Source organism: Nilaparvata lugens, chromosome 4, assembly GCF_014356525.2.
Source record: "Nilaparvata lugens isolate BPH chromosome 4, ASM1435652v1, whole genome shotgun sequence".
In the NCBI taxonomy this organism is placed as follows: Eukaryota; Metazoa; Arthropoda; class Insecta; order Hemiptera; family Delphacidae; genus Nilaparvata; species Nilaparvata lugens.
The window spans coordinates 69,025,416-69,037,751 of NC_052507.1; the positions used below are offsets into that span (position 1 = coordinate 69,025,416).

The following is a 12,336-nucleotide window of genomic DNA, read 5'->3' on the forward strand; positions in this document are numbered from 1 at the left end:
ATGAACTACAGTAGTTCAAACATGATTGAATATTTTGAACAAAGTAGATTATTATTTCATAGTGTTACTTTTGCTCTACCATTCTTCTTTCTTGAAATAAGCACTATTCACCATATAATACTAATATAGATAAGCACTATTAATAATAAATAAAATAATATTGAAATAAGCACTATTCACCATTATAATACTAATATATCTTAAAGACCTGCAAGGATGGAAAAAGTATCGAGTTTTTATTTAATATGTTTTTATTTATTGAGACTACTCACCAACAGTTTGGGAAATCTTAATACCCGTAGATTTGACGCGATTTTCTTCAAATAAAGTTCAAATTTCCGATTCATAATAATTATACTCATCATTGAGTCTTTTCTGAAGGATCTCCTTGAAGAAAACCTTTTGAAAAGTCCTTTTCAGTCCTGTTTGATCAAAATTTTATTTCAAAGACTAATCTGAATTTACTTAAACAAAAAATATAAGGTTTTCTACTGTAGCATACTTGTATCTGCAATATGGGTTTCATTTCACTTTTAAAATCCTCTTTTATTTCAATAATACTGATTTTATAAAATACTGCTATTGATTTCGAAGTTTTTGAAATAATGACGTCTCACAATAAAGTAGTAAGTGATAATAATATTATAAGTTCATTGTAGAATAATAAGATAGATTAGGTCTAGTTTTAAATCAACATTCTGAAATAGACATTGTTTTTGTTTCATTGCATTCCTTTAATATTTTTTAAATTTTTCGGTCTCAAAATCTTATAGTTTTTACAAAGTTTGTAATTTTCTGACTATTTGTAATTGATTTAACTGAATTTAGAAGTTTTTTTTTTAAATTTAAAAATGATTTTGTGCGTTTTGAATTGTAAATTGAGTGTGTAACTGAAGAATGTTGAAGTGACACATAACCTAGATATATTTGGACTGTTGTATAAATTAGAATTGGAACCGTTTTGGGCGTGAGCCTGTGGTACTTTTCTGTGAGTTGTGTAATTCTGAATGATTGAATAAATAGTTTTCCAGTAATACAAAAGTTATCCATCATAGACTCACTATACACAACCAATGGTTGAGAATTTCAGTCGTAATGGTATTTGTATACTACAGGATGACTGTAATTTTTTAGAGATCAAATATTGTGTTTCAGTAATAAGGGAAATAATACAAAAAAATCTGGTGTGGCGCACTCACACAACTTTCCTTGCCGTTATGAAAATTGATCACCTGACGCTAGTGTTCCCGCGCATCTCAAGTCTACTTCTATTCAAAGATCTGAGCCAGCTGGTGACAGGACAATAATGCTGGAAACACACGAGGTCTGCTATCTCTTCATAGTGAATGATTTAATAGAATCTACAGTTGTCAACCGTTTGCAATTGAAATAATCATATTTTCTCGGATTTCGAGCTTATTTTTAATTTTAGGTGAAAATATTACTGAACAGTAATGAGTTTTTTACTTGTAGAGATTTTCATGCTCAATCTTTTCCACTTGAAATTTTTTGTTTAAATTGTATCTGAAGCCTGATAATTGGGAATCTAAAATCAAACTTTGCATAGATGGGGCGGAGCTCCTGAAATTTTTACAGATATGGAACTTGTGGCAGTTGATAGAGCTTATCGATGACTATTCTAGGTACAACTTTAATCAAAATCGTTGGAGCCGTTTTCGAGAAAATCGTTAAAAACCCTGTTTTTGACAACATTTTTGCCATTTTAGCCGCCATCTTGAATTGGATTTGATCGAAATTGTTCGTGTCGGATCCTTATATTGTAAGGACTTTAAGTTCCAAATTTAAAGTCATTCCGTTAATTGGGAGATGAGATATCGTGTACACAGACGCACATACACTCATACATACACAAACATATACAGACCAATACCCAAAAACCACTTTTTTGGACTCAGGGGACCTTGAAACGTATAGAAATTTAGAAATTGGGGTACCTTAATTTTTTTTGGAAAGCAATACTTTCCTTACCTATGGTAATAGGGCAAGGAAAGCAATGAAACGTATAGAAAACATGGAATTAGGGTACCTTAAATTTTTTTTGGAAAGCAATACTTTGCTTACCTATGGTAATAGGGCAAGGAAAGTAATAGCCGTGTAGATTAAGAAGCGAAGTTTGGGTACGAAAGCTAATTGATAGTTATTAATCAAATTGATTTTGTATATACTGTATATATTTTTATTATTTGAGAATAAAACACAATTTGATTCGAGGGATGACTGTTGTTCACATCACACTACCATTTTTAGCAGATGAAGCTTGAATGGCAGAGCGAATCAAAAATGTATAAGTATCAACTTTTTATAAAAATTTACAGTACCTTTGATATGAAACTCAAGCCACAACTGGATTATAAGAAGTAAATGCAGTATTTACTTGAGAAAATGAGAATTAATTTCATAAACTTTCCCCCAGACTGCACTTTGCCATGACGAAAACTTGCCTGTAACAAATAATATAATTCATTGTTTCAACTTGAAACTTTCAAATGTTTCTCGAATAATTGAGTGAAGGCCAAAATCTATTTATTTGGTTTTTTACTTGAAGAACTCTCATGCTACAATGCTTTTGCAAGATCAATATTAACATTTCTACTGTCAGTGTTAGTTTCGACTCGATCGGCTTTTTTCTGTTTGTTTTTTTGTACCGCAGTTAAAGTCGCAGTTATTGTCCGATTTGGATGAAATTTGGTATACAAGTTCTTCGAAACAAGGCGCAGAAACGTATGTGTAACGATTTTTGATAAGACCTCCGGGTTTAATATAAATTGAATATAAATTGTGCCGCTCAAAAATGTGCTGTATTGAATGAATGGTATCGTTGGAATGCTATCTATAGAGGACAAGAGTTGTCAGCGGTAAACCTTGAAACGTCTGAGCCGCTCCAAATCATACTGTATTTATTAATTGAAGAAAACTTCTCACTTGATTGCACGATTTCTTCCCTTTTCAACACGATATTTCCCTGTTTCATAGATAAATATTTTCTAGACCTACCGAACCGGCCAGAGACATCACAGCTTAGTTAGTTAGCTCTTGTTCAACTTTTTTTCGTTTTAGTATGAGATCGGAAACCGACTTGTGAGCATAAACATTCTGCATAGGCATAACAAGCCGCCATAACATTGAATACACTTTTCATGAAAAACATTATTAGCAACCTCCTGTCATTGTCACCATCAAACCCATCTTATTTAGAATCATTTTCCGTCTCACTATCGTCTGTGAGACGATTCATCGTCTAAATTGCCTACTGCATATTCCATTTTTCTATCAGTTGACCGATTTCTTATAATTGATTGTAAGAAAATTTGTAATATTGTAAATATGGGGACAATATGAAGGTACCTCCTTGAGAGACATTTATAAGTCCGGTGTCCCTGGAAACAATGTCTTTAGCACTTTCAATGGAGGAAATAATAGATGACATATTGACATGAAAAAATCTTCACAATATACTGTAGTTTCTTAATGGTCCTTCTCATTAGTTTGAAAGTTGTAGGCTATTCATGAGCGAGGTCTACTGTTCGCAGAACTACTAGTTTTATTATTGCTTTTATTGCGGACGTTGTCCAAATGAGCTTGTGCGTGGGTAATTTGATGAGATCTGACATGATCAATCGTCCATACCTACCGGCGGGATTCGAACCCACGACTATGTAGCGCTAGCAGACTTGAGTGTGCAACGCCTTAGTAGTCTCGGTTAGCCTGGCTGGCAAATTCTATTCAACAAATAATGTAGTATTGGTTCCATAGAAGATAAGAAGAATCAACTAGAAATTTTCAATACATTTATTAAAATGAGTACCATATTTGAATATAGTATAAGAATATGATAGTGTATACCAATATATATTATGATATATGAATGATCTACAGATCATATAAATATGCAGCAATGTCACAACTTGAATCATACCATAAACTTTTAAAACAAAACACCTCAGTAATGTTGATGGAATGAAGCCCCATATGCCATGTTCTAAGCGATTCGCCTTTCAATTGATGCTCATTGGATCTCATTCTGCAGTTGAGCCATCTGAGATTTCACTGTCTTCAACTCTGAAACAAAAGAAAATTTAGTTTTTATAGATGTATATAATTTTCTAATAATCTAAGATCAATATGTTATTATAATGTTCACTGTAAGATAGGTCAATAGAATAGAATAGAATAGAATAGAAAATAAAGAATAGGGTAATTTATTGTGAAGAAGAATTCTCAATATTTAGCCACAAACAAGATTTCGATTTTCAATATTTTCATAGCTACTGTCATTCTACTTTTATCTACATGTTTATCAAAAAGCATTAGATTAGTAGAATGGAATAGAAATTCTTAATTACAAGTTTGGAATGTTTATCACAACATGTTTCAACCATTTACGGTCATTTTAAAGTGGGAGTAGTACAAAATAAACATCATTGAATCAAACTACTTTATGTGCATGTTGAATGGTTGAAGCATGTTGTGGTGAATAAATAGAATATTTCGAAATGGAGGAATAAAAAAAAAGAAAAAAGGATGATCATGTTGGTAAGACGAATAGGTCCAGTGTCCCGAGATATAGTTTCTTACATTGCAAATGAATAATAATTGGTAATACATGTCTAAAATCTTTGTTCGTTAAGAAATATTTGTATAAAGTATAGGAGGTTTTTAAAAATTATTTGTAAATTAATGTTAGTAATTGAAGTTTGGCTTTCAGCAGCATTATAGTATGCATGAATATAATAATGAGATTTTTAATGAATTTAAGATGCTCAAACTATTCAAAGTTTTCATGAAATTTGAGATCATATAATTATGTACTATCTACGTTCAAAATCTAATCTAGGTTCATATGAAGATATTATTACAGTGGGTAGCATTTATTATAATGTGCTACGTTGTCAGTTTTGACCATGATCAGATCAATCTCCGTTTAAAATGAGATGGTGCATAGGTAGGACCCTCTATGTTTTTAGAAATAATATGTGACAATTGTTCTGTTCTAAATGGCAATAAATAATATGTTTTGATTTCGAAATGGAGGATTTAAAAAAAAATGATCATGTTGGTAAGACGAATAGGTCTCGAGATATAGTTTCTTGCAACAGAATAATTGGTGACACATCTCTAAAAACTTTGTTCGCTGGAAATATTTGTATAAAGTAGAGGAGGTTTTCAAACATTATTTCTACGTTATATAATAATAATAATATCGAGTGACCTGGCTGGCTCAGGTCTGGTGTCAGAGTCTATTTCTACGTTAATTTTAGTAATCTAAGTTTTGGTTCATTTATATGAAAAAACTTCGAAAATGTGACTTACACTTTCTCAAGACAGGGGATAGAGGTGGGACTTTTAAAGTTTATCACTTTACTAGTTCCAGCTGAGCTGCAAATAAAAAATTGTGTTCCAAACAGTTTTCTGAATAATAATATTATAATGGATTTTTGTTGGTGGAGAGCCGTTTACGAGGAGGTCACACCGTCGCACCTAGCTTGAATCATTCAAGTGGTCAATGGGCTTAGGGGCTGGACACATAGACAGTGATCAGAGCTATCTTAGCCTCTCGCTAGAAACGAATTTGAACCTGATGGAATTTATTAGTGTCAAGTGGGTGATCGGTTCTATGCGGTTTCTATTCGTTACCGAATTCAAACCGAATTACCGTTTCACACTTATCGGAATTGGCCGAAAACGAACAGAAAGCAAACCGAACCGAATGTGTGTGAAACTAGCCTAAGGAGGATAAAAATTTGATGTGAGTTGAGTATCAGTAGCTGCGAGAGATTTGATTAAGTTGAGTTTGTAGGAGGGGGTTGGGTGACTGGTGGAGGGTTTCTGGGAGCTTTTTGCACAGCCTTTTGGGGAGGAGAGACACCTCTCATCCATGGTTAATCACCACGGTGGGAAGATGCAAGCTATCTGTAAACCAGATGACGTACAACAACATGAGTAGGCTGAAGCATGATTCTTTTTATGAGAATTCTAGTCTTAGTTTTGGGTAACACTAGGCAGTTTAGTGGGAATTTATCCAGTGTCGAGAGTGGCTATGTCGGGAACTCATGACAGTGCCTCTTATCTTATCATATCCATACTGGGGGACGCACGACAGTGTTGAATGCCCCTGCATGGTTGAATCACAGCTCAAGAATTGTGAGTCGCACACAGCTTATGATCACAAATCACAGAATTGTGAGTCGCACACCTACTTAGCTTGCTAAGCTCATATCTGTGCGTAAATGGAATTACGTAATGGCGTAATTTGTTTTGAATATGTATTTATTGTATGGCAAATAAATAATTTGATTTGATTTGAAATGCATTATTTTCTAATACATTTAGTGCATAAAAAAGGAGGTATAAATACATATTTCTCTCCTGAGGATGATACCCACATAAGTTCTATAATGGGGTCCACGTTATAATAGCATTATTTGATTAACATTGTTGTTGCTATCCTTGTCTATCATTTGACGAAACAGATAGCGCTATCCTTCTATAGCTCCGCAACGTATTAAAATACTCATAACCTCAACCTTTGGACAACATTAACTTTTTATCAAAAATTTTGAAGATAAATAGTAAGTTACAGACTCAGCCTAGTTTTTCACAATGTCATAATTATTGACCGAGCGAAGTGAGGTCTAAGATTCAAGCAGGACCAATACCTTGGTATTTAGGAGGTCCTGATTCGAGTCGACGGTTTGACATTTCTCTTAATGTTTAAATGTTTATTATGTTTATATGTAGCGCATTTACGGCAAAACGCGGTAATAGATTTTCATGAAATTTGACAGGTATGTTCCTTTTTTAATTGCGCGTCGATGTATAGCGATTGGATATCGTAGCAAGGATAACGTATATCCTTGCATTTGAAGGATAATATAAAAGGAAAATGGAGCCTCCTTCATACGCCAATATTAGTGTAAAAATCAGACTATAGAATTATTCATCATAAATCAGCTGACAAGTGATTACACAGATGTGTGGAGAAGTCAGTCTATTGCTGTATTTCCATAAGGTCTATAGTTTCAATCAGGTACTTGTGGATGAGAATACTGCGTGAGGTCTACTGTTCACAGAACTACTAGTATTATGATTGTAGTATTTTGTACAATAAATGAATGAATGAAATCCGTTTTTAACAATGTAGAAATATAATTAAGTCAGAGAATCGGCAAGGATGTTCGCCTATCTTAATTCACTGTCATTATAACGTGGACCTCTCTATAGGCTTTTGTGTGGGTAATAAGACATATGATGATGAGAAATGAGTGGACCTACAGCTTTTAGGTGAATTCTGTAACCAAAACCGCTCTGACCTCTGCCAGCAGATCGACCTCTGGGTGTCTCAGACTCTAGATACTAATCAGTATACCTTTTACCTTGTATACTCACTTTCTTGGTAAGGGCTATTCGTCTATACATAAACATTAAAAATCAAAGTACCCATTTTCCAACTTTATTTTATTTCTCACAGCATGTTTCGACTTGTAATGTCATTTTCACATGAAAATAATATTTGTGCCATTTTTTTAATTTTCGTCAAGGGTACTCCGATTTTTAATTTTAATGTAGGCTACCTTGTGTACCTATGTGGCTCGTACTCACTCAAGGTCTGAAAAAACAGTTCAAGACACGATCTCATGATGGCATTTTGTGTTATTCTAGTTCACCAATTTTCAAATTTGTTCATCAGTTGTTATCATTGTAGATTAAACATAACATGATGTGTTATTAGTAATTAAAAAAAATGGGATATTGCTTGGCTTAGAATTATAAAATGAATTCTTCCAACAGATTAAGAGTATTTAGATTCTAACTAAAAACTCTATTGTAGATTCTCAGATTTAATTGATTGGTAACTTTTAAAAACTCTTTTTGAGGTTAGCCTCGCATTTCTATGTCTTGTCCCAATGCCTTATGAATCATAACATCTATATATTATAATTACGTTATAAGAGTAAGAACAATTATTGGTCCACTCATTATTGAAATTTCATTATTAAAAAATCAAAAACCTGAACTGACATAATGCATGAATTTGCTAGGAATAATTTTTCGAATTGGATTGGATTATTAAATGTGCCGCCCAAAAATAACACAAAATTGCCGGTCAATATGAACATTGGTGTCTTGAACTGTTTCTTTAGACCTTGTACTCACCACTAATGAGCAGCGCCATCTGCGGCTTGGACAGTGTCACGTGATGCGTGTGCGCCTGGGCGGGGTCGGATGCCCGCCATATGTCCAGCTGCAGGTCGAAGTGGCCGCCATGAACGGAGGCCACCGCCTGCCGCAGCCGCGACGTCCGCAGACTCTTCTCGACGAGGCAGGCGGCGATGCTCGGCGAGTGCTCGTTGTAGACTCGGCAAATGGCCTGGCTGTGCTCGTGGGGCAGCCCTATCTGTTGCAGCTCGTTGCTTAGCGCCGCGTCAGACGTGTTGTACCGGGTCGAACTCTCCATTATGAACGCAATCGCCAGCAGGCTTGTCTTGATGTCGTCCAGTTCTACACACACAAATCAATCGTCAATACTAATTTCAAACAATAGTAATAAATTTGACTTTATCCAACAGTAACAGGTATAATGTAGCATAAATATATTTTCCCTCCACCTCCTGTCTAAAGTGCTTACTTTACTCCCTGGAACATAATACTAATGTGTCACTTTTTCGCTCTCGGTACTAAAAAACAGAAAAACTCCCTAGGTAGGAAAAGAAACTCCATTTAAATAACATGGGAAGCATCTTTATTTAAAACTGTACATTTGAAATAGGTTAGAAGGTCTAAGCTCAGATGAGGAAGCATATAGAGTAGTCATTAGACCAACTAAATTCAATACCTCAACCAGACCATTGATCAATATAATTATGAAATTTATGTTTGTATGCTAAAATTATTACAAACTTCATATCACTATACTAAAAAAATGTATAATTTTTTTTTATTCCATGTTATTCAAAATACCAGCCAACGCAAATTCCTCATTAACTAATCAAATTTGAAACGGGAACTTCATCATAGCTGTAGTTGTGGCGGCCATTGTTGTTACAACTTTTGCCGACATTGTCGGCGGAGAATTGTGATTACAAGCCAGCTGTTTCTGTTTACTTTTTAGCACTGTCGGCGGAGAATTGTGATTACAAGCCAGCTGTTTCTGTTTCTGTAACACATTGTTTGGTCACGTAAGTTTTTAAAATTATTTTATTTGCAGTTTTTATAAAAATGTTGGTGGAGGAAAAATTTTGTGTACATCACGTGTGAAAAATGTTTTTTCTCCCTAAGGAAAATTGTTGCCCTCGGCTTCGCCTCGGGCTTCAAACTTTTCCCTCAGGGAGAAAAAACAGTACTTTTCACTCTAGATATACAAATAACTATCTATTGCCAATTAGTTTAGTTCAGTTTACGACACAGTCTATTGACTGGGGAATAATGTCAAATTAGTGCTTCACCCATGATATGGTGTCGTGGGGTGACCAAAGTATGATCAACTGATTACAGCTAATTATGAAATTAATAATTATAGAATACAATCATAATCGAATACGCTAATTATAGAAACAAAAAAAAATAAATTCGACTTCTCTCATGATATGGTGTCGTGGGGTGATCAAAATATGATCAACTGATTACATAGTACTGATTACAGCTAATTATAGAATACAATCATCATAAAATACGCTAATTATAGAAATACAAAAAATAAATTCGACTTTATTTCTGCATAAAAATGTACAACACAAGTAAAAAATGAACAGTAGTAGAAATATTGTAGCGTCAATCAATTTCTATTGTCAATAATATTATAGACATACAACACTATTTTGTCAATATGCACTTGATGCAGGTGTAATAAATTATTACAGGTATGAAATACCTATTATATTTGCAGGTGTAAAATACATCGTAATAAAGATTACAATGATTCTACAACAGACTAAGAATAAAATCAAATACTACGTAAAATTCCTATTACTACCTAATTAGCTCAATGGCATTGCTAGCTGTATTTTATTGTGTTGACTGGCCTTTATGTCAAATTGTGATGTACTATTGAGGCTAATAAAGATAATATTCTATTCTATCATAGAAAACATATCTGATCACTAGCAAAGAATTGTGATTTGAAATATTACATTGGGGCCTGGACACACAAAGAGCGATCTGCGGTCAGAGCAGACTTAGGAAGATACGAATATACATATCTAAGATGCGCAGGTATGAATAGTCCTATTCGAACTTATGGGAATAATATTCTCACTGCACCAGACACGTTCACTTACACTGATGAATTGAGTCTACTCTAAGGCTTGTACACCAATGTACAAAAATAGCTTACTAAATATCTAACTTTCCAATGAATTAGAAGGTATGAACTGAAGAATTTTTAAAAGATGAAATGGGATAAAAAATGAAATTACTATAATGTGTTCAATTACTAATATTCTTATTATATTTGTTATAATTATAAGCACAACTAGTTTGGAGCACTTATGACATTTTCATGAGTCAAAATGGCATTAGTGCTCGAAACTAGTTGTGTTTAGCCTATATAAAAAGGGTACTAGTAATTTTCTACTATAATAATTATTAAACATTCAAGTAGCCCTGTTGAAATATTTGGCTACAGTATGATTTGATCTTGTATAGTCATAAATTTGCGGAGTTTGAACAGATAACTGAAGTGGACATAACCTACATAATATATGGACGATTTGTGACAAAATCAGGAAATAGAAATTCTGGGTAAATAGCCTGTTTTTTCTTTTCCGACTATTGTATTGTTTGCTGTATCCAATAAATAAATAAATAACCATCCATTCTGAATAATTTCACAAGGCACATACCAACAATACCTTTTAATAAACTAGCATTATTAATGACAAAAAATTTCTAGGTCTGAATACTTTTCCAGAATTAGTGATAAATATTTGTGGTAACATTTGTTGGCTGTGGTGCTACTTCTAATCTCTTCATTCAGTTCCATTGGCTTTATTCATTTGAAATATCATGCCTATAAAATTTAATTACTTACAGTATGGCCATAGAGAAATGTAGCATTATGCTATCTTTTCTCAATGGTATGGCTCCAAACATTCAAAATTTAGATCTAGCAAATAGTTAGCAATAGAACTGTTCATTTTTCAAATTCAACCACTATTTGTGGTCATAACTCACCTAATTTTGCATCAGCAGTCAGCTTCTTGACTTTCTCAAACTGGAAAAAATGAGGAATTGGTTAGTTCATGATTAAAAAAATTACAGAGATCTATTACAATAATAATATTCCTATGGGGAAATGTCAAAATATAATATCAGTAGTTGCAACAATGTAAATACAAAATACATCTGAAGTGTATTCAATTCTTCTATAATAATAGTCACATCATAAAAACTTCACTTTTAAATGCTTCTTGCTTGATTATAATTATTGAGCTCTTCGAGTGTCCATTACTCTTATTCATGTTTAAGAACATTCTCATAAGTCGACAAATTATTGGCTATGATTAATTTTCTATGTATTCGCTGTGGAATTTAAATAAATATCAGAGCTCAATGTTTGACAGTTTCTATTGATCCATCAAATCTTGTTTGGAGGTCTTTATAGATAATCACAACATACTCCGATACTAGACATTAAACTTTGCACACTGCATCTCCAATTGCATTTAGAGGAATAATTAAAAAAATCAGTTACCCCAATTATTAAATAGTTATCGAATTAATAATTTGATAGTTAACAAATCATTTGGTGAATTATAGAAAAATATTTATTTTCTATTAATTTATTAAAGTAATAATAATATTCTATCACATCTTAGTAAGATTCTAGTAGTAATTTACTAGTTAAGACACAAGTATCCAAACTGAAGTGTCATTTTCATGACATTGATCCATCTATATTCTTTTATTTTTGTGAGTTGTAAGTTGAATACTGAATTCTTTGATTAAGCGAATTAATTTCTAACTTACAAAATTAAAAAATATAGATGGATCAATGTCATGTATGACACCTCAGTGTCAAGACTGTAGTACGGTATGTAACTTTAGTGAGATTCACCTTATAGAGACAGCACTTGATTAACATTAGTTTGCTACCCTTTCCTGTCAAACACTGCCAAATCGTTAGTTGACTATGAAGAGCTACCAAAATATTTTATCTCAATTTTATGATAAATTATTTTTAAACATGAGGAAGTACTGTATATCCTTATGGTAGGAGGGGTACCCTACAGGGTAGCCTATAGGGAACACATATTAGAAATTAGGAAACAATATTGTATTTGTTTTTTGGGATGTATTTAATTGTTCATTTTTTTAAAT

At 33.2% G+C, this 12,336-nt stretch overlaps 1 protein-coding gene across 2 annotated transcripts in view; it reads right to left on the reverse strand.

Moving 5' to 3' along the window:
- Positions 1-3,795: 3,795 nt before the first annotated feature.
- The window catches only part of LOC111049984 (COMM domain-containing protein 4), a 123,690-nt gene continuing 115,149 nt past the window's right edge, over positions 3,796-12,336 (reverse strand). For both annotated transcript variants that reach the window (XM_039426331.1, XM_039426332.1), the window contains exons 7-9: positions 11,191-11,230; positions 8,176-8,520; positions 3,796-4,080 (exon numbers count right to left, since the gene is read on the reverse strand). In XM_039426331.1, coding sequence (XP_039282265.1) covers positions 4,028-4,080; positions 8,176-8,520; positions 11,191-11,230 — 438 coding nt within the window. In that variant the 3' untranslated portion in view covers positions 3,796-4,027. The remainder of the gene's footprint in view (positions 4,081-8,175; positions 8,521-11,190; positions 11,231-12,336) is intronic.